This window comes from Ostrinia nubilalis, chromosome 18 (genome assembly GCF_963855985.1).
Source record: "Ostrinia nubilalis chromosome 18, ilOstNubi1.1, whole genome shotgun sequence".
NCBI lineage: Eukaryota > Metazoa > Arthropoda > Insecta > Lepidoptera > Crambidae > Ostrinia > Ostrinia nubilalis.
In genome coordinates this window covers 7,583,458-7,606,495 of record NC_087105.1, presented here as the reverse complement: position 1 = coordinate 7,606,495, position 23,038 = coordinate 7,583,458, and the positions used below count along the sequence as shown (strand labels likewise).

At 39.2% G+C, this 23,038-nt stretch overlaps 2 protein-coding genes across 3 annotated transcripts in view; one reads left to right on the top strand and one right to left on the bottom strand.

Moving 5' to 3' along the window:
* The window catches only part of LOC135080666 (HSPB1-associated protein 1), a 32,553-nt gene extending 10,527 nt beyond the window's left edge, over nucleotides 1-22,026 (top strand). Inside the window, exons 7-8 of one of the 2 annotated variants that reach the window (XR_010259053.1) lie at nucleotides 19,719-19,885; nucleotides 21,436-22,026. The gene's annotated coding sequence lies outside the window, so the exon portion shown is untranslated. The remainder of the gene's footprint in view (nucleotides 1-19,718; nucleotides 19,886-21,435) is intronic. The other variant, XR_010259054.1, reaches the window with a different exon arrangement.
* On the bottom strand, nucleotides 15-14,225 carry LOC135080665 (aldo-keto reductase family 1 member A1). Its single transcript, XM_063975356.1, has 7 exons — nucleotides 14,016-14,225; nucleotides 5,760-5,940; nucleotides 4,861-5,048; nucleotides 1,660-1,770; nucleotides 1,214-1,341; nucleotides 889-1,039; nucleotides 15-268 (listed from the first exon to the last, which is right to left on the bottom strand). Exons 1-7 carry the CDS (start codon nucleotides 14,085-14,087, stop codon nucleotides 125-127), a joined length of 975 nt encoding a protein of 324 aa, XP_063831426.1. The 5' UTR covers nucleotides 14,088-14,225; the 3' UTR covers nucleotides 15-124.
* Nucleotides 22,027-23,038: the final 1,012 nt, after the last annotated feature.

The following is a 23,038-nucleotide window of genomic DNA, read 5'->3' as shown; positions in this document are numbered from 1 at the left end:
GTGAAACCAGTACATATTGTGGACATTTTGTATATTTTGCTTTAAACATATTATGACTCGCATTTCTTTTAAACCAATGGGCTAATGAACAAGTACAGTCGAGGCGACAAACACTTCTTGTTGGTTACTTCTTGAACGGGAACTCGGGATGTTTCTCGATGCCGCGGAAGAAGGAAAAGTCGCAGATGCGACCGTCCTCCCCCCGGTCTAGGGCGCCTAGCTCCTCCATCTCACTGTCGCTCAGCTCGAAATCCCATAAAGTGAAGTTCTGAAATAGAACAAATTATTTCATTTAAATGCGTTTCATTTTTCCTTCATGGAGAACTTGAAGTCCTTGCCTTGAAACGAGCTAGCCTAGCACAGCAGCATTAGCGTCAGTGTTAGTGTCAGCTGTTGCGTGAGAGATTATTTGATGATATATCTAATTCACTACATTAAGCGTCGGTGGATAAAAGTGAGACAATACATAGTTAAGTATTCCAAAGGCGGTTCCTAAGTTGCGGTTTCTTTTAAGTACTGACTGATTTTGTGGCTACGCGTACGCGGATGAGTGCGAGGGAGTCGCATTCCAGCCAGGTGCGCAGTTAACTTGACCGGGTTGTACTTGGGTTTGAGAGTAGAAATCCTGGTTATGTCAGACGATGAATCTAAGTAGTTAGCGGGAAAACATGATGTGATGATGACGCTCAACAGTTCGTATACGCTCGGGGTTGGTGCTCTTAGGTAATCCGGCTAGCATATAGCTGGAGTAGGTGCCGTAGTAGGATCTGCGCGGGAGTGCGGCCGTGCGCCTTCGCCGCGCGCTTCACAGCTTCTAGCTGGAGTAGGTCGGGGTACTCGCGGCTGGAATAGGCACGTCAAGTTCCTGTGATACTAAACTGTTCGTACCTGTTTGATACGTTCGGGGTTGGTGCTCTTAGGTATGGCCGCGAGCCCGCGCTGCAGTAGGTGCCGTAGTAGGATCTGCGCGGGAGTGCGGCCGTGCGCCTTCGCCGCGCGCTTCACAGCTTCTAGCTGGAGTAGGTCGGGGTACTCGCGGCTGGAATAGGCACATCAAGTTCGTGTCATTTGGAAGCTGAGGCATTCCGTCTCGGTGTCCTCGTCAAAGATACAATCAATTACTTTTGATTTTGGAAAAACTTTCAAACGATATTACGCTGCCTTACGATTTTTGTATAAATTATTTTTATTCTGCATTGCACGGGTGTCTTACCCAGTTTTGGCGGCGAGGGAATCGGCCAGGGCCTTCGAACCAAGCGGCGAGTAGGCCACTACGGGCACGCCCAGCTTGTTGGCTGCTGCGACCAGCGACTTTTGCTGGCACAGCGCGTGCACCTCCACCTGAAAATAGATATACAAATACATTTTAATATTGATATTCATATTCAAGTATCTGTACGATTTTCCATCATTCAAATGTTTTCCGGCGTTCACTTTTTCTGACGTTTTGTGGGATAGACATTCGTAGACCACATACTGTTAGGGCCAGTCTGCTTATTCTTAGTTCTATATTTTTCTTTTATTTAATTGTTTCTGGAAAATTATAATATGACGATTGACGACAGTCATAGAGGACGAGGACATGTCATATTCATTAGTTGTACTACGAGGAAGCAAATGCTATATGTTTTAGGGTTTCTGATTATATTGTCGCTGTACCTGCAGGCAACTTGGCTTGGCCACGCGCGTCAGTCGCTCCAGCTGCTCCTCATTCAAGTTTGACACTCCCACGTGCTTCACGCGACCAGACTCTTTCAGCTTCAGTATTGCCTGAAAATTAAACCAAACATTGCATCATCAAGTACCTACTACTTTTATAAACTTCATTCGGTTTATTTTCTATTAGGTACACAATAAGTTCTCATGAGTGGGCTGAGTCGACTCTAAATTGATATAATGTTAAAAAGTTTTATTTGGTTTCAAGGAATCATACTTAGCGAACATTCTGGAAAGAATTCCGTTTCACAAGAACTTCTCCTGGTCCACATATCTTATTAGGCGGTTTGCTCTGCTCGATGGGCAAGGCCTGCGAGGACTCGTCTCTGATGATCAAAGGCTTCTCAGCTCTCGAGCTGCGAGTGGCGGAAACTGTGCCCACTATCGACGTGTTACTAAATTTTATTGGCACATGTAGCACAAGAACATTCTTTTTGTCATGTTTTTGGGCTGATTTCGTTTTTTTCTTATTGCTTTTAAACTTTCTAGCTAAACTGTACAGTATAGTTTGAAGCGTGCTGGGTGCCTTCTCATATCTTCGGAATCGTCGTCTCCATTTGATACTAAAAACACTTTGTACTGACGAATGCTGAGAAATCGATTTTGACAGTGTATGCGACTTTAACTCGAGACTTTGGTTCGATTGTGAATTGTTTTGGCAACCAAAGTCGCATATGTTTCTAGCGACAGAACTTTTGTGTTGGAAGTATAGTTTTGGGGTATGCTTCTCCCGTTTTGATGAGGCAACTTTCGGTCGAAGTCTGTTGGAATCCTTCCCTCCTTTTTCTTTATTTCCTATGCAACAAAAAAATATATTTGATAAATTGGAACTTTTTATGTATTTCGTTTTTCTAGTGCACACTCTATTTAAAGGAGACGTGGATTGCGACCGATTAAAAGTTCCGAAGTGGTCATTTAAATTTCGATGTAAACGTAAAGATATTTTATTATCAGAGTTACTATTAACCTTTTTGGCAATAGACATAAAATTAATGTTTAGGTCTGCATTCATTTTAGGTACCTGTTGCATTAAATTCAGCTGGCATTACAGGAGGGTGTAGCTTGAGACTATTTGAATTGAAACTGGGTGGTTTGACGGTGCAGAAATAAACTTCCGTTTCATTTTCGTTAGATTTTATATTCTTATCAAATTTGCGTTTCGGGCTTCTTGAGGAGCGTTTCTTTATGTATTCCACGTGCTCTTCGCGCCGAGTGATTTTAGGTGCCGGTGGAGGAGGATACTTTTTAGGTGGCGGCTGTGTGATTTTGTCGAATTCTTCGTCAGTCAAGGTGTAACAACACGCGCAACAACAACATTGACATAGCAAGAAGTCTTTGCACTTTCTCCTTACGCGCTTCGGAATGTAGCAATGTCTCTCTGCCCAATACCTGCGCCATTTGCGTTTGATCCGCCGTCCACATATCTTAAAGCACCGGCACCGCTTACAACAAACTTTGTCGCACCAAAAGCGGCGACATGCTTCCTTAGTGCAGCACCTCGGCCTGCAGCGCCTCGGCTTGCGCGCCACACCGCTGTACCCAGCCTCACTGCGAGCGCTGGGCGTTGGTGAAGATGATTTTGCCATGACTCTTTAGCTTCATTATTGGATTCCAGGTGACGACTATCTTCCAAGTAGAAATATTAAGTCAATAGTATTCTATAAAACCAGCCCAAATGACGAATTCATTATAGATAATTATGTTGTTTCTGCTACATATTTCTAAAAATTTTACACACAATTTTGAAATGGTTTAGAAGAAATCTGTCATAGTGACTATTATATTTTTGTTTCTTCTATGACAGTGGCAGATGATTTTTGAATAGAATGTAGGTTCAATATTTTATAGGTTTTTCTCTTCTACACTGAAATGTTGTATTTTATTCCATTAATTAATAACTTATTCCTATTCTTTAGTCATGCGTTGATTTTCTATTCGTTAAATCGCTTTTATCGTCTGTAAAATGGTTACAGCATTTTTGTATGTATTCTGTAGAACGATTTTAATAATTTTTGCGTAAATCTTTGGGGTCTTCTTTGCCTTTAAATTCCGGTGCAGGCGTAATATGCTCATGAGTGAGGGGTCCAATTCCAAAGAGGGAAAAGCAGTTTTTGAATCAGCCTTCAGATCTATAGTTTCATACGACTCCGCAGCACTGCGGTAGCAATATTCAGACTCCACGGCGTCGCTGCCTCCCCCGGTGCAACAAGGACATGCAAACTTCGGGAAGTTGAGTATTGACCACAATCTTATTCTTTTACTCAACGATGGTCTCAGAAATGATGTCACTGAAGTTCCTATCGTTTGAGTCGTGATACACGGGACTTCGATATTGTTTGAACTATCATTTTCTATCTTTTCAGGGAATAGGAAACTGAAATCTGCGGGGGTTATTGACTTATCTTTGACGATAGAATTGTTGGTTTCATGCCTTTTGATTGTTGGTGATTTGTAAACCTTCGACCAGAAGAAACGGTCGTTGTTTGGATCGGTTGCGTGGGCGAGTGCTTTCTTTGTCGCATTTTTAATTTTCGAAGGTTTCTGTGCTTTCTTCCTCTTAGGAGTATTCTTGGAGAAGGTTTTAGGACAAGTGCAGTCATTGTAAATCGAATTACTTCTGTAAATTGCATTAACACTGATTTGTTTAAAATCATGCAGTTTCCCTTTAACGTTGTTGGAAAAGTCCAAGCAGTTTCCGGAATATGTAAAACCCATTTTCTTTACTGATGAATTAGAATAAGATTATTTAATTTTTCAGCGAATTACTGCAAATTTTTCATTTTTAAAAAAACTGGATGGAAAGTGACATAATATTGAAAGGTGAAAGGAGAGGGCAGAGATAATATTTTTTACTTTATTTTAGGTATTAGCAAGGTACTTTACGTTCTATTTTACGTATGCATTATAAACATCAGAAATATCTACACACTTTTATGATTACTGAGAAAGATAAAATATTAAAAATACCTGTTTTATTTAAGTTGCATTTAGTTTAACTGTGTGAATTTATAAGCAACTCACATCATCAATCATTTTTATAGGACATCCGAAACGCTTCTGGGTGCTCGCCTGGCGGGCCTGATAAGATTTTGGAAGAGCACCTAGTTACAGTCCTGCGTAAAAAATAGTTAGAATGCAACGTACCTTCCAAACAGCGACGAGGTCGGTGGTGAGGTCCACTCGCATGGTGCCGTCGGGGTTCGCAGGGTGCAGATCTCCCGGCACGTGCTCGAAGGCGAAGGGCGTGTGCATGAGGTACAGGTCCACATAATCCAGGCCTAGGTCCCGGAGCGACGCGTCGAAGTACTCTTGGACTAGGTCGGGTCGGTTGCCTGTAAGGCAACAGTTATCTTGATAATCAGGTCGTTTAATTGTCAGCTCGTCATTGCAGGAGCGTGATCCTCTTTTTACCGAAGGCAAATGGAGGCTCGTCTACAATCAGACCTTTAATTAATGTGGTCTTCCCTTGGATATCGTAAAAGGTGACTAAGGAACAATATAAATATGCGAATATCAAGTCTGCCTCCTTTCACCTTTCTGGCCGGCATAGGCAGTGTAGGCCAAATCCTCCATTTTCCCCTTGAGTAGGTCGACGTGCTCCTGCGGTGGAGAGTAAATAAATGACTTTATGATGGTGATGATGTTGAGGGTATACTTCATCTCCAGGTGGTAGCTTAGTAACTACGAACAGCTTCTGCCTTCGGGCAGGGTCTCCTCCGATCCAGCAGTTAAGCGCGCGGCCCAGGATAAGACAAGCTTACAGTAGATCGTGCAGTATAAAATGTCTAAGGTTTAGGTAAATTGTACCTCCGGGCGGTAGCTTAGAGACAAAAAACAGCTCCTTCCTACGAGACTGGTCTCCCTCGATCCAGCGGTTGAGCGTGCGGCCCAAAGCAACTTCGTTCTCGTACGCGCGCGCTGTGTCTGGCTATGTGTCGGCCGCTAGAGCCGCCTCCACGGCCTTCTTTAGCACGTCCTTAGACGCCTATACTAGATGGTGCAGCATAACATGTCTAAGGTTATTTATTATAGGTAAACTTCACCTCCAGGTGGTAGCTTAGTGACCACGAACAGCTCCTTCCTCCGGGCCGGGTCTCCTCCGATCCAGCGGTTGAGCGCGCGGCCCAAAGCAGCTTCGTTCTCGTACGCGCGCGCTGTGTCTATGTGCCGGTAGCCGGCCGCTAGAGCCGCCTCCACGGCCTTCTCTAGCACGTCATCGGAGGCCTGTAAACAAAAAAAGCTACTGACCAATACGAAACTAATCAACTCATTGGGTGAACCTTAATTTCGAACTCCTCCTATGTTCTTCTGATTAATTTCGTTGCGGGTCCAATGACAGTTTAACTTTCCCCCGGGACAAACTTGACCTTCATTGGTTGGGTTTTTGTGGCGGTCAAGCTGTAGATCCTGGCTCCACATACAGGAGTTGCAGTGGAGGGAATGAGAGGTGGGGATAGTCCCGTCATTGGGTGACTAAGAAAAAAATCCGCTCAAGTATGTACAAATAGAGCTCACGTTTTTAGGCTTTCGTGTAATCGATCGATCTTGTGGTTAATCCTCTTCCTACTATTGATTTCATTATTGCCTTCATTTTCTAAGGCACGAAAAACTAAAAACGACACATTCCGAGAATAGCTGACGTCTGGGTGCCCGCTGGGCGCCCGCGCCTCCACAAATATTGATTAAGAACCCTAGTTTTGTGACCCTAGCGTGATCAGTACCTAGTAGAATAACCCCCTTACTAATAAAACTTACACGCTCGTTGAACAGTGTTTTAAAGTGACGTTTAGTATGGAAATGTCATTTTAAAACAGTGTTCAACAACTGTGTAACGTTTTATTAGTAAGGGGGTAAGTAAATAAATTGTAGATAAAATGTTTAAACAGCTCTCAATCAAATTACATTTCAGCATGTAAAATGTTTTTATTACGCAGTTATAATAACGTATTATGTAGGTGGGTATTTAAATATTGTTTTATAAAGGCTTATGTTTAACTGATCACCTGATTTAATAAAATATCACAGGCAAAAATAGTAAATGATCACTAGAATATAAAACCGCATTTTAATTTAAAACTATAACCAAAGTTTGTACATCTTGCTACCCTATTAAAGCAAATGACTCCAAACAAATCATTGTTGACCCAAAAATAGTTAATGAACACCAAACTATTAACTACATTAAATTAAAAATGACATGCATAATATTTAAGATCTCGTTTTCCTATTAAAGTAAATTACGCTTTATAAATATTTTTTAACCAAACACAGTAAATAAACTCCTAGTTTGACCTTTACTATTGTAAAATGTTTTCAAGCTCTTTGTACCTATCTAAAATCATAGTAGTTTAACTGGGCAAAAATAGCACATTAATTTGCTCGCAAATATTTGGTGATCATTTACTATTTTTGGTCCCCAAATACAATTTGAACTACAGTCGTGAATAAAACAGCTAGAACTATTATTTTTTAAGCTTAATTTTTTTGGTGTTAAGTATATACAGTGTGTCCGGGCATGTAGTGATCAAACTTTAAGGGCGTAATCTATGGACAATTTTATCGATGAAAATACTTCAAATTTGGGGCCTGACCCATTTCTCAAAAAATTACATCGATTTAAGTTTTTAATTTTTAGTTTACACCTCTTCTTTAAAAAACAAGTGAAAGCGTGGGTAGTTTAACATTAATAGGCAAATGTTTTATATCATGCATGCGATAGCCAATAAAATTATCTATTAGTAGAAGAAGAAAGCAGACACAAGTTTCATACATTTTATGGGAGTAAGAATGGATTTAATTAGAAAAATACATTAATTTTTTCACTTCTTTTTCAGTTATTTTCCAACACAAGAAAAACCAGGTCGTTAAGGTATGTTTTATTTGCATTGTATTTTTAGTATTTGAGCTATTCTACAAAACGAATGTAAATTTATTAGTCTACGTCTATTAGTTTCAACGTAATTGTTGAACAAAGATACCCCTTCCCAGCGATTTCCATATTAATCGGAATAGGTTGTGTGATTCTTTCAGGCAGTGCATTTTCGCATGTCGCGTGCGCTATGGAAACCGCTGGGAAGGGGTATCTTTGTTCAACAATTACGTCGAAACTAATAGACGTAGACTAATAAATTTACATTCGTTCTGTAGAATAGCTCTAATCCCATCAAAAACAATACTTGTCAAAAAAACCAAGTCTCGCAACTCAGTTGTTCTACGGTAAAAAGTTGTGAGATCCATGTAATACCAAGTCCAGGCCAGGAAATCTTTAACGTTTTACATAAATTATTGACTTGGCCATCGCACTAAATAATTTAATTTACACGTGTTTTCATGCGATGGCCAAGTCAATATATTTATGTAAAACGTTAAAGATTTCCTGGCCTGGACTTGGTATTACATGGATCTCACAACTTTTTACCGTAGAACAACTGAGTTGCGAGACTTGGTTTTTTTGACAAGTATTGTTTTTGATGGGATCTCATTTCTTTTTGTATTTTGTAGACAGCAGTTATGTATCTAGAAAACTGGACCGAAATTGAAAAATTTTACTCGACTTGGCGGTTGCGCTACCGTGCCCCCAAATATTTTAGTTTTTCCTTGATTCATACACCAAACACTACTTATATTCCAAATTTGAAGCTTCTAGGTCTGCTAGAAGTGCCTTAGAGTTTTGATGATCGGTGAGTCAGTCAGTGAGTCAGTGAGTGACAAAATTAAGTAACTTTGACCCGTTATAATTCTTAAACTACTGGTTCAAATTGAATGAAATTTTAAATATACCGTGTTTTTACAATGCCTGCATAGCTAATGAAAATTCAGCCTTCTAGTTTTATCCACAACGAAGTTACAGGCGGTCGAAAATGGCCTGAATTGCTTCGAGAAAAGGATGGTACGGCCGTGCCGCTTTTTTGCTCGACTTGGTGGGGGCACTGCCGTGCCCCCAGATACTAAAAATACAATGCAAATAAAACATACCTTAACGACCTGGTTTTTCTTGTGTTGAAAAATAACTGAAAAAGAAGTGAAAAAAGTAATGTATTTTTCTAATTAAATCCATTCTTACGGCCGAATACTGAAACGCCATTTAAATATTTGACGGCTTCTCAAATAGTTAAGCAGCTCCTAAACTTACATTTCGCATACTCAAAACAATATCTGAGCAGTTCTCAATTTTTAAGCACCTCTCAAATTAAGTTGCACTCAAACGCCACTTAAAGGAATTTTCGCATACTGAAACGCCATTCAACGCTAAGCATTACTCAAACAACTGTCAAATCGTCTAAGCAGCTGTTAAATTTGAGAGTGCTTGCGCGGTATCTTAAATCCTATTGTTATACCTAAAACGACCTAAATAGTGGTAAATAATGTGTGTCATCGTTATCATTTCTTTCGAGCCTCGAGGAAATACCTAGATCTAATCGCAGGAACGCAATAAGGCTGAACGCTATTGAAAAATATTATTATAATGACAAGCAATTCCGAGCGAGGTTCCGCCGCGGAACCTCGCTCGGAATTCGCGGAACTTCCGCGTCTCTAAAGAAACGGTGTTGTTTCTGGATTCATAATTTGGAAGCTCTTTGAAACCCCTCACCAAATGCCATACAACCAGTGGACCAAATACTTATTATAACCCTACTGTTGTACGCAACGGGAAGTTATGAACGTGTACTAGGTGATATCTTCCACATCTAACAGCCAACTGTGCATCGTATAGTGCACGAAGTAACAACCAAAATAGCTGCTATGAAATCGCTTTACATAAACATGCCTATTTCTGAGGATTAAGGGGACATCGCATAGCAGCATTTCCAAGAGTTGTTGATTTGTCAATTTGATGCTCTGTCAGTCAACGATGATAAATGTCAATTGTGGTTACGTTTCGGTCCACGATCGCCACTTAATAGATTTCAACAATAAAAAGTATCATATTTAAAATTATTATTTTTATTAAATAAAAATGCAAGCATTATTATTTTTATATGATAAAACGAGATTTGTATATAATAGAAACTAAAAATAAACTGTTCTATGTTAAGTTGATTGAGTATATTTCCATAAAAGACAATACATAACCAAACGATGCTGCGTGTAATGGATAAAAGACGTAAAGTTATCATTTGTGTAAATGAAAACATACTTTTTTTGATAAATGTTGCCACTATGTAAACATTTGAGAGCTGCTTAGCTGATCACGGCTTCAAATCCGTTGAGTAGCGTTTGAGAATACCATTTAAAATTGAAGGATACTTAAATTTAGGAGCCCGTCAGCTGAGTGACAGATTTGAGTAGTGTTTCAGTATTCGGCCGTAACTCCCATAAAATGTATGAAACTTGTCTGCTTTCTTCTTCTACTAATAGATAATTTTATTGGCTATCGCATGATATAAAATATTTGCCTATTAATGTTAAACTACCCACGCTTTCACTTGTTTTTTAAAGAAGAGGTGTAAACTAAAAATTAAAAACTTAAATCGATGTAATTTTTCGAGAAATGGGTCAGGCCCCAAATTTGAAGTATTTTCATCGATAAAATTGTCCATAGATTACGCCTTTAGGCCTCAGCCTCGAACTTAGCGGGCAGCGGGGCGGGAGCGGCGGCGGCGCTGGAGCGGGGCGGGCAACGCAGACCCGTTCTCGAAACAAGCGGGCAGCTCGCGCGGCGCTTTAGCGGCGAAGTGTTGTATTCGGGGTTGTGTTGTCGAGATATTTGTTTTTATTCGCAAACGAAATGTCTGAACAACGGCAACAATCTTATTTCGATTCAAATTTATTCCTAACGCTCGATTTATTGTGGGCATAAGAAGGAGTGCGCTGCCCGCTCGTTGCCCGCTCCCTCGCCGCTGCCCGCTCGTTGCCCGCTGCCGCCCCGCTGCCGCGCCGCTGTTTTCGAGAACCGGTCTATTTGATTTTACGCATAAGATCCTGCCGCTCCCGCGCCGCCGCCGCCGCCGCCCCGCTGCCCGCTAAGTTCGAGGCTGAGGCCTTAAAGATCACTACATGCCCGGACACACTGTATATATTTTTGGTAAAAGAGCTTACGGCCGAATACTGAAACACTACTCAAATCTGTCACTCAGCTGACGGGCTCCTAAATTTAAGTATCCTTCAATTTTAAATGGTATTCTCAAACGCTACTCAACGGATTTGAAGCCGTGATCAGCTAAGCAGCTCTCAAATGTTTACATAATGGCAACATTTACCAAAAAAAGTATGTTTTCATTTACACAAATGATAACTTTACGTCTTTTATCCATTACACGCAGTATCGTTTGGTTATGTATTGTCTTTTATGGAAATATACTCAATCAACTTAACATAGAACAGTTTATTTTTAGTTTCTATTATATATAAATCTCGTTTTAACATATAAAAAAATTAATGCTTGCATTTTTATTTAATTAAAAAAATAATTTTAAAGGTGATACTTTTTATTGTTGAAATCTATTAAGTGGCGATCGTGGACCGAAACGTAACCACAATTGACATTTATCATTGTTGACTGACAGAGCATCAAATTGACAAATCAACAACTCTTGGAAATGCTGCTATGCGATGTCCCCTTAATCCTCAGAAATAGGCATGTTTATGTAAAGCGATTTCATAGCAGCTATTTTGGTTGTTACTTCGTGCACTATACGATGCAGTTGGCTGTTAGATTTGGAAGATATCACCTAGTACACGTTCATAACTTCCCGTTGCGTAGAATAGTAGGGTTATAATAAGTATTTGGTCCACTGGTTGTATGGCATTTGGTGAGGGGTTTCAAAGAGCTTCCAAATTATGAATCCAGAAACAACACCGTTTCTTTAGGGACGCGGAACCTCGCTCGGAATTGCATGTCATTATAATATTTTTCAATAGCGTTCAGCCTTATTGCGTTCCTGCGATTAGATCTAGGTATTTCCTCGAGGCTCGAAAGAAATGATAACGATGACACACATTATTTACCACTATTTAGGTCGATTTAGGTATAAGAATAGGATTTAAGATACCGCGCAAGCACTCTCAAATTTAACAGCTGCTTAAGACGATTTGACAGTTGTTTGAGTAATGCTTAGCGTTGAATGGCGTTTCAGTATGCGAAAATTCATTTAAGTGGCGTTTGAGTGCTACTTAATTTGAGAGGTGCTTAAAAATTGAGAACTGCTCAGATATTGTTTTGAGTATGCGAAATGTAAGTTTAGGAGCTGCTTAACTATTTGAGAAGCCGTCAAATATTTAAATGGCGTTTCAGTATTCGGCCGTTAAATACATTTTTTTTGTAAATACAAACTTATTATACATATTAACACCCAGACCCATCACAGAAATTAAAATTGAACCAAACCCAAACTTGATGCGATTGTGTCGTTTTATTGCGAATTACCTTCCAGCTCCATCATTAGACCCTGATTACCTACTATATAGAATTAAAGTACTCATCAATACAAAACGAACGAGCCCAAACTCGATGGATTTAAGTCGTTTTATTATAGAGTTCCTATGGCCACCTTCCAGCTCCATCATCAGATCAGCTCCATGTCATCATAATATTGCATGGTCATCCAAATCACATGTGTTTGCGAAATTTCAGCTTAATCGGTTGAGTGGAAGTGGGTCTTAATCAGCGTTGCCAGTTTTTTTTTTCGCCAAGTCGGGACTTTGGTATTTTTTGAGTGAAAATAGCGGGATTCTTCCGTCAGAAGCGGGACATAGTAAAAAAACGTATATAATCAAAGGTTTTCAAATATTTATCTTTTTATTTGACTTAAAATTACGTTTACGTGACAATAGATAGCAAAAGTAGCCATAGAAAATGTATTTTAACAAAAAAATAATATTTTAAATCAGATTTACTCTATCGTTAAATTCGTCATTAGAATAAAAAAAGAAAAATCAAAATAAAAAAAATCTTTAGAATAATATACTTGTTATTATTATGTGATAATATGGCGTTTCAAACAATAGTCTGGTGAAGTGAGTGTCTCTCTCCGAAAAGCGGGACCGAGCCTGTCCCGCGCGGGACATTTAAATTTGATTTAAAAATCGGGACGTCCCGCCAAAATCGGGACGTCTGGCAACGCTGGTCTTAATTCAGCTTGCAAGATTCCACCCATACAAATATGAGCCAGTCACTGTAATATGACGTCACGCGCATAAAATGGCGGGCCGGCCGCCGCCCGCACTTTTAAAATTCAATATCTTGGAAACTAATTGACGTATCGAAATAATTCTTTCACGAGTATTTTTTATTTTTAACAGAGAATACAGAAAGCTAAAAAACAAAATTAGTGAACATTCTTCATTGCCTTCGATAAAGTTAATAAAAAATACTTTTTACAATGCAAATTGACATTGAATGACATAATACGTCACAACAATAAAAACCTTGAGTCTTTGGAGTCTCTACCGTTCTCTTCTGTGAAGCTTACATTGAAAATGGACAAGTCAAAGTAGAGTTAAAGAAAAAACGAGAAAACACACATCACAATGTGAGCTATGTCTGGCCAGTCACTGGAGCCAAGCCAGGATATCGGGCAAGCGGCACTAGCGAAGGATTGGTCATGTGACAGCAACATTTGCCACGCTTCTACCTCCAGGGGCCATCCTTCCAGGTCCAGCGGAGACTACGACGGCACAGATTCGTACTCCTACTGCAGCGTCTGCTCTTGCGAATCGGAACACCTTCCTGGAGGCTTCGAGAGACCCTGCCTCATCGTCGATTCTACCACGAAGATTCACAAATCGAAATGGACTTCACTAATTAACTATTTTAAACGCCATTTTAAAGCAAAGCGCAAAGGCAACAAGACAAACAAGATTAAGGAAAACCGTTAGTTTACCTTGTGGGAAAACGCATAATATCTAAATCTAGTACAGTTGCTAACAATCACACCGAATTTGAATTTCCCACGAGTTCACTAATCTTAAAAATGAAGATGGAACGACGCGACGGTTTGTTTACCTACGTAATTTCGGAACTTTTAAACTCTAATATTAATTAAGTTTATCCAGGACGTATTTAGGAACTTTTGCTCTAATTAATACCTACCTTTACATAAATATTAAAATTTCTGTTTCCTGTTTATGTCCCTTTCTATTTTAATTTAATAGTAAGTCAAGTATTTTATATTTTTTTCAATTAATAAATCGAAACACAAACACTTAATATTTTATAATGTTAATCAAAATACCTATTTAGTTAAAAAACTTTTGCAGAACAAATGCTTCTGCGCTCAATGCAAAACAATTTGCGGCCTAAATAAACACGAACTTAATCGAAGTTTTATAAAACAGTTATTTGATCTCAATGCACTCACTTGCCATGTTCCAAAACCGATGCGAGGCATCCGATCGCCGTTCTCCAAAACAAAATACTCCTTGTTCGACATAATTAAGTTTTAGTATTTGTTTACTACGAAATATTTAACTAATTAGCTTAAAATAACCGTCCTGGTTGAGTGACGGCGCAGCACTGCGGTGCAGTTGGTGTCTGCGGTAATAGGCGCCTACGCAGCAGTCAAGGCAACTATGTGTACTTTGGGTAGACTGGTACCGGTTTTTGCAACCGTTATACTCTGAGTAGAGTCTCAGAATAATGGAACTCAAGTTTTGTTTGTAAGCGCTCTCAAGCGCTGTTTGTTTGTAACAGCAACAGGAAATGAACATCTAATTTAATAATGAACCCGGATACATGAGTGTAAAAGTATATTTGTGCCACCATGGCATGATAGCTTCATTTACCCATTTATGTTTACGTAAATCTTTATCCTTTTTATGCTATTGCTATTTACCTATTTCATTCATTACCATAACATCAATAGTCACACAACAATATACTATATACAGGGTGTTACTTTGCATTCTTGCCATATTTACAGAGGTTACTATATTACTGATACTGAACACAAATCCGTAAAAAAATAATGCCCGAAAAAATTTTTTTTTAATCTTGAGTATTTTATTTTATCGACAATCTGTTAAACACACCACTAATTATCGTAACGCATGCACATCACTTGTTGGCGATGGCGATGGAGACTTTTTTACTTTTTATTGTATTTTTAAATATCTATTGCAATCTATTGTCTTTAAAATGTCTTTTTGACACTTGTAAAAAACTGAGAAATCCATCAAACACAAATCACGTTATAAATAATACAAAAATGACTGAAGTGTATTCAAACAACGAATAATTTAATCAAAATGGTGCTTGGAGTGTCTGCAAGACGTCTTAGACGAAATGCTTGATGACGTACCCTTAGCGATACACCAAATGCTCTACTACCAGCAGGATGGTGCTCCCCCACAATAAGGACGTCAAGTGCGCGAATAATACGTTTGGTGAACAGTGGATTGGACGAGGGGTCCAGTAGCTTGGCCACCACGATCCTCGGACCTGACACCAATGGATTTTTGGAGTGACTTGAAACGACTGGTATGCGCAGAAGAGATAAACAGTGTAAACGCGTTACATGAAAGGATTGTTTTAGTGAAACTGTGATACAAAACGTTTGTGTTGCGAAAACTAAAGCGAAAAACCTACGCTTCGCCGTGCTAGACTGTGCCTTCATCAGAACGGAGGACACTTTGTTGAACACTTGCTTCGCATTACGTAAACTTTGTAAGTAGGAACTTATGAATAAATAATTAATTGTGAATAAGGTGATTTGTTTCATACTTAATTTATTAATTTGTAAAAATAGGGTACAATGTTGTAAATTAATTGAAACCCTATTAATTATTACGTATTTTTGACGGTCCTAAGCCCGTAAAGTAGAAAGGAAAATCTGAAATCAACTGAAGAGTATTTTAAAATAGTTATTATGACTGGATAAAAAGGCTGGTACCCAAAGCCATAAAATTAAGAACTAGGCCACGCCCACTAGGTTTATTCCACTTGCACCTGTAGAACGTGCGAGACAAAATTGGTTTATTCCAATTTGTACTGAAAAACCAAATTTACTAAAATCTTAGTGTACTTTCTTTATGGGAGTCTCTTGTTTATCTTATATGATAGGTATTGTTACCTACTTTTATCTCTGTGAATATGGCAAGAATGCAAAGTAACACGGTGTATAATATAATTTAAATCAAATCAAATCAAATCAAAAAATATTTATTCAGTTTAGACCACAAGTGGCACTTATGAACGTCAAAATATAGTAAATAATAAAAAAGAAAAGGCAGCCCTTATGGGGCACTTTACATGTCTCCTTATCTTTTGGGCCCTACCAGCGCTTCGAGACAAACATATGGCAAGTGCTGAGAGGAAACGCCGGAACAAACTCAGTCACCACGAGGTCACCACTAATTGCCAGGAATTATCTAACGGTAAGAAGAATAACCAAATTCAAGTAGCATGCATGTGCAGACTGAACTGAACACGCATCCTTGTCATCAATTTAGTCTCGAACCTTGTAGTACCCTTTGGACATAAGGGTATTTTTTATATAAGGTGTTATTTTTTGTACTGATCATACTTTACCAACGCATCTAATAAAATCATACAAATACAACCCAAGTGTTTTTAAAAAAAAATTCAGGCTAGTTTTTGTTTTTACTTTTCCTAACAAAAAAAAGATATTATTTTTACAACCATCCTGTCTTCACTCACTGCCTCTCTCTCTTTCTTTACTCATTTCATTCATACGAGTACGAACAATGGCCGCGCGCATTCATTCAACGTTCACACACATAAAGGTTAGATTACACTAAACCTACGTTACCAAAAATTATCACTCGTGAGTATGTACGATGTTACGTCATGTTAATAGGTACTACGCGCTGGGAGAAACAAAATCTAGCTACATAAGTAGGTAAATAAGTGTATTTTCATTAGTGTAATAGCGGGGGACTTTTCCAACGAACCGAGGCGAATCATCCGCGTTAAACTAGAAATTTAAAAAAGGATAGAAATTGGAATTCAATATCTACGGTTTCGTAATGCCTACGCAATTTATTTAGAGACGTAATAAAAAATTGATAGGTACATACCTATTACTACTTCGCTTCGCTTCAGTGGAAATGCACCCTAATATTGAATATGAATAGATGTTGTAAATAAAACTCACTGATCAATTTTCCTGGTTTTAATTCCTAAATTATGATTTGCCATCACACTTTAGATTCATTGATTTTACTTATTCACACATTTACCTATTTTGAATGTTGTTATTTAAAGTTCCTAGGTTATTATTACACTAATCACAATACATTTTGAACGTCAAGCCTTTGTTGAATGTTCACGTAAACACTGTCTTGCACTGTCTAATCTAGCCACGATCGAATTGAGGTAATGCTTTCGGGCTGCACACTTGCTTGCTGTTCACTAGACACCACGTCGGATGTTGTATTCACAATTCGCGCACTAACTTTTTTACGGAAAAAGTCCCTTTCGCGTAAACAAGCACTCATCTGTCCAAATCACACTGTAGGTATGTACCTAGGTAGACTTCCGCAATAACCATCGATAGAACTAGGTCGCGGTCGTGGCCCTCTGGCAACAACTCCTTGATAAGGCATTCCGTATTTTTACGCAAAAGCCGCCGTCGGTGATTGAAATTGAAATCCAGAACTTCGTCCTCGAAGCGCACGGAATCTCGTCAAGTCAGGATACGGCTGCGCTCCCTGAAGCGCTGCGCGGCTCCCAAACAAGCAAGGTATGAAGGTTTTCGACTCGTCAATGTTTCTCGTCGGCCAGTTAGTGTGCCCGAAACATAATTTCACCTGCGTTTTGTTATTGATCAAGCGCGGCATTGTAATAAATCACACATACACTGCAATACGTTTGGGCGCATTGGACGGACTGGGACGATTATTTATGTTGTTGCGCTCCCGCATGCCGATCGGCGGCTCGGCGCGGGCTGTGGGCGCGGAGCGACTGGCAGCGAGCGATATCAATATGGCCGACTCACGCGGCGCGGCACGTGGCAGTGGTCGTTGCCCTCGGCCGGCTACTACGATAGTGCGTACAAACGAATACTCACCGCGCTCAAAGGATGATTTATTTTTTATTTTTTTCGAAACATTCTTTGTCGTTTTACTCGAAAACTAGCCTGAATTTTTTTTTAAAAGCACTTGGGTTGTATTTGTATGATTTTATTAGATGCGTTGGTAAAGTATGATCAGTACAAAAAATAACACCTTATATTTATCTTAAATTTGTTTAAAGGCAATTCGACAAGGTTGTGTGGTATTTTGTTAAATATGGTAATACATTTCCCCAAGAATGAATTACAATGTAAACATTGGTTAACTGATAACTAAGTACCTACTACCGTTTACATTTAAATGATTCTTAAGCGATCGGCGGCGCAGCCGCAGTTTAATGCCTACTTGGGTAAATACTTGAATTATCTTTTCGGTTATCTGCCGATGACATGATACCTACCACAATCCGCAGACATTGTTTGAAGGACTAACACAACGGTTTGTCCTTCCCGAGCATTGTGTCGAAATGCTAACAATAAAACGATGTGCCACTTGTGGACCGTCGGGATGCAATTATAAATGAATAGAGATAAATTGCGTAAGATCAACTGATAGCGGTAACTATTAGCATTATTACTGTGCCCATTATTTTATTTGCATTTTAAAGCAGTTGCAATGGGCCACATTTGAAAACGTCTGTTTCATTGAAATGAGTGTAACTTTAAACAGTTTTTCCTATGGAAAATTGAATTTTCTTTTTTTTCTACGGCACTTTTGACCCACGCACGCCTGTTGGCTCAAAGTTAAAGGAATACTTAATTTAAAATATTTAGCTGGAAAGAATTCCTAGAAGCGCCTTTGGTTTTCTAAATAAATGAATAAAATGATCACTTCTAAAGTTGTTACACAGACGGATGGTTATTAAAATGTTAATGAAATATGAATTAGTAAAAGACGAACTTCCCCATTGCATGAACGTAAAAACTAATTGAGTTTTAATATGTTATTACCCACAACAAGATATCACGTTTCATAAGTCCATAGGTTAATATCCCCAACAATAGGATTACAATTCTGTTACAAATTAATTTTCCCACATCCCCTTAAAGTAATTTCATCCTTTTGTGTGTAAACAGTATCCATTTCTCATTCAATTTGCAAAACGTATGAATGAGCCGGCGTCACAACACTCGTAAGCTCATTGGTGCGTGCTCTCCATTGATTGCGGTGGTAGATAACATCTACAAAGGGATGCCTTTATCCCCGTCCTAGAGGCGTGGCCTGGGATGAACCCACCCTTCTTGGTGCCCACATTACTTGTGGTATATCCCTTTTTAATTGTAACCAGTCGAGGTCAGTGTAAACATGGACGTTTCCCCTGTCCAGTCCAGTGCTAAGTGCGGTTCGGATTTCAGCATAGAAAGGATACTGAGCAGTGATGCTGGGAGCGGCAGGAGTTCCAGCGCAGAGCCTCCTAGTTGGTTGTGTTGCACCCGGTATCAACCACCTCGGTTACCACGTTAGTTACATTTGCCTAAACTATAGTTTTTTTGTTGCGAGTTTGTTTGTCGCAGTAGCTGCAGTAGGTACTTAAACTTTTAATTAGGTTGAAACCATTTCATTAGTCGGATTTTAGCATTTTATAGGTGTAAAAGTAAATTAAAATCCTACCTATCTATTTTCCTATAGCCGAAAAAACAACCAGTGACTTCTAGCTTGTGGAACTTCAGCCACGTTCTGCTGAAAACAATTTTATGTAGAAAAATGTTAAAATAACATTTTGCTAGTTCAAACATTGCTGATGAAAATTTAAGATTATGTGGGAGGTTAGTCGGATTCCAAATGGAAAAATTTTCCTCATGATTCCACAATCGCTTCACGGAGAGAAATTTTAAGTGACTCTTAAAGAAAAGTCGGGCTGAAGCGATTTAGGAAATTAAACTGATTGTTTGCCCAGAAGAGGTCGTAGCAGCAGCATTCACCACTTCATGTGATTGAGGATTATTGTTCTTACTCAAGTAATTGTTTGTTGTAGCTAGCTTATTATGCGATTGTATTTTCCTTACCCAAGTGATTGTTGGTTGTGTCAGGGTCAGCAAGCAGCGCCTGCCGGTCGCGGCGGTCTGGCAGACACGCGCGGGTGCCGTTCACGGCTGCGCAGGCGGCGGCGTTGGAGGCGGCGTACGCGCGCGCGCCGTATCTCGCGCCACCCGCGCTGAGGGCCCTCGCCGCGGCTTTGCAGCTCAGAGACGACAGGGTAATCAAGATTTAGTGTCAGCGCAAATGGGCCATCGACGGATGTCGCGCGCTACCGCCACATTTCTAAGAGTGTCAGAAGCAAGCGACAGCCACCGCGGTGTCTGGAAGCCGCCACATTTAATAACCCGCTCATTGCTAAATATTCGGAATAGGTATTTGGATTAGGTAAATCAGTACCAATATAAAATATTTTAATCCAACCCATCTCTAGCGGGGGCGGAGCAGTGCGACAGTGGCGAGTGTCGGCGTTTTGTGTGGCACGTAGTGACCACTAGTGGCGAGTCGCGGAGGACACTACTATAGCGAGTACACGTGTGCGGGCGCGTCTATACAAAATGTATTAAAAAGTGTGTTAAGTCGCTATCGCTGGCCACCGGTGGCTGTGGTCGATGGCCTATTTGCGCCGAGTCTTATTAACTTCGTTCCAGCCAATTGACTGACACAGGCTGGACAAAGGCCTCCGCCTTAGGATTACCTTAACGACAGGTCCTGGGTTGCGCGCATCCAGGTTATTCCCGCAACCTTCACATGATCGTCGGTTCACCTAGTTGGGGGCCTGCCCATACTATGTCTTCCGGCCTGTATTATCTAATGTTACATAACGAAATTCCTTTTCTTGTTGTGTCCTCTGAAATATGTAAGTAGAATAACTTCAACCTGATCATCACTTTCCATCAGGTGAGAAACAGGTCAAGAGCTTCCTCGTTGTGCATAAACAAATAGCTACGAGTATGTTGGTGTATGTTGTGTACCTATTTAGGGGTTGTGTGACTCTATATTTTACCAGGAGTAGTTCTTAATCTCCATTCATTCTTAAAACCTTCTATTTTTATGGTGTATGGTGTCCCTTATGGTGTCTTTTCAGCAAACTCCGTTCCTTTTCAGATCGATTTATGTATTTCGAATCCACTTACTTTAGCTCAATACTAAGTTAAATACGCAAAATGTATGTATTAAGTAACCGTTAGCGACTGTTTGCTGATAGCAACATGTGTCAAGAGTATGGCCTATTAGGTAGTACCTAACTAGTGATAAAATTCTTGATTTTTAATTTTTATTAAATAAAACATTGGGGAAATTTAGAGATAACAACGCGTTACGCAACATCACACTTTAGGTAACTTAAAAAACTATGATTTTACATTTTTTCTGCACTATGCTAGAGGCATTAGGTAATTGCATCCTTCCTAGCTTTTTGCGGCATCAATCATCAAGGACATGCAGTAGGTAGACTACAATCTCTTAGTGGTCACGCGAATAATTTGCATGAATGTACATTGGGACCCTAATCGCTGCTTATCAACGCAAAACATTTATGTAAATAATCAAAGTTTAGGTCAAAATATACACGCGACTGATGCGACTTAGAATTTATAAAATTTTTCGGGTTCTGTATCATTTCTGAACCATACTTAATAGTAGACACTTAAAACTGTATGGTAGAGTTCGTGAGTGCTTGCACACACGCACTTGTAACACTTCATCAAATAGTTTTCTGATCTATGAAACATTATAATAAATTAATAATTAGATTCTTTTGCTTTATAGATTAAAATATGGTTTCAAAACCGTCGAGCACGAGAGAGAAGAGAGAAAATGACCGCCATAACCCCGCCGAGAGAAATGGCGCTGCCAGCGACTTCTCTCTTCAACCACCAGGGGGCGTTACCTACAGCAGGAGACGCTTGGGCCTCCCATAAAACATCAGACATAAATACTTTTCCCAATGCTACTGTTACTCTATCCCCTTCCCATATAGAGTATCGACCACTTTCGGAAAATACCAACGACTTTCCCCAAGACCTCACTGTAACATCTTCACCGTCCGTTTGTTGTTCCCCAACAAATGAATCTTTAGAACCTCCTCGACCTGATACTCCTCTGGACGTCGAAACTATTGTAGATTAAATAACATATAATTTAGGGCTTATTTTTCTGTTGTCAGTAAACTTTTACTTGTGGACAACATGTTTTGACATAGGTATTTATTTTACCAAAAATATGTATTAAACTACATCTTGAGTTCTTGACAATAGAAAATCGGTCCTTAACGTATTTATTAAGCTGAGTTCAAAAATTAATAGTTCCTGTGATATGCTGTACCCTGAAAATATTATATTAAAGTCTTTATCAAATCTGGTGTGTGTTTGAACTTTGCAATTATTATTTACTATATTCTCATCACGGCATGTAACAGTCATAATATTTTTGAATGTTATTATATTAGACACTGATTATGAAAGATAATTGTCTGGGTTTGTTAACCGCTTTCAAGGCCAGGGTTTGAACAAAATATTAAAGGAGACTAGTGTCCGAACGAAACTAGTTTTACGACCGAAACCGAAACCGAAAACGAATTTCGGCAACGGTGTCTATTTCGGCCGAAACCGAAACTTCCTTACAAGGCTCATATTTTGAGGGAAAAATAAAGAAAACGTTATTATAATCAGTCAGTCTTTATTGTTTTCTCTTTAAATTGCATTAAAATTGAACTTACAAAGTGCCTTTTTACTCTAATTATGTATCAAATTATGTATTAAAAAAGAAAAAGAAGGATTTATAGTCTAGATTTTCTTTTAATTACTCGCAATATTCAGGACATCTACATAACCCGTCCCATGGTCGGGTCTTTTACCTTAATAATTTCTAAAAACAAAATTGGTAGTACGTAAGTTAGTATCTAATGTACAGGGTGGCCCAGAAGAAAATTCACTTTTGAAAATTCAAGGAAACGAAAACTGTAAATTTTTGTAGAACTTTAACCATTGCAATTTTAAGGAAATTTAGAGCAATTTATTTTAAAAATTACTTTCTTTTATAAATTTTATCGTACATGTGATTCCCTTGACGTTTTCAACATTCGGTCAACATACATAAAAATTTTGGAAAACTTTCGTTAGAGTTCGAAATGGATTCAGGATGGATGAATGCTGCAGAGTTTTTGGATTATTAGAGTATACTCTGCTCATAAGGTAACCCCACAAAAAGAAGTCTGCTGGAATGAGATTAGCGCTTCTTAGAGGCAGTGAGATTTCACCCCTGCTTAATTGGTTTGTTGCATTGAAAGGATGATTAATTTTTGAGAGCGCTATACTGGTAGGCTGAAAAGCTTTTTGATTTCAAAGCTGCAAGATTCGCAAGGCTATGACCG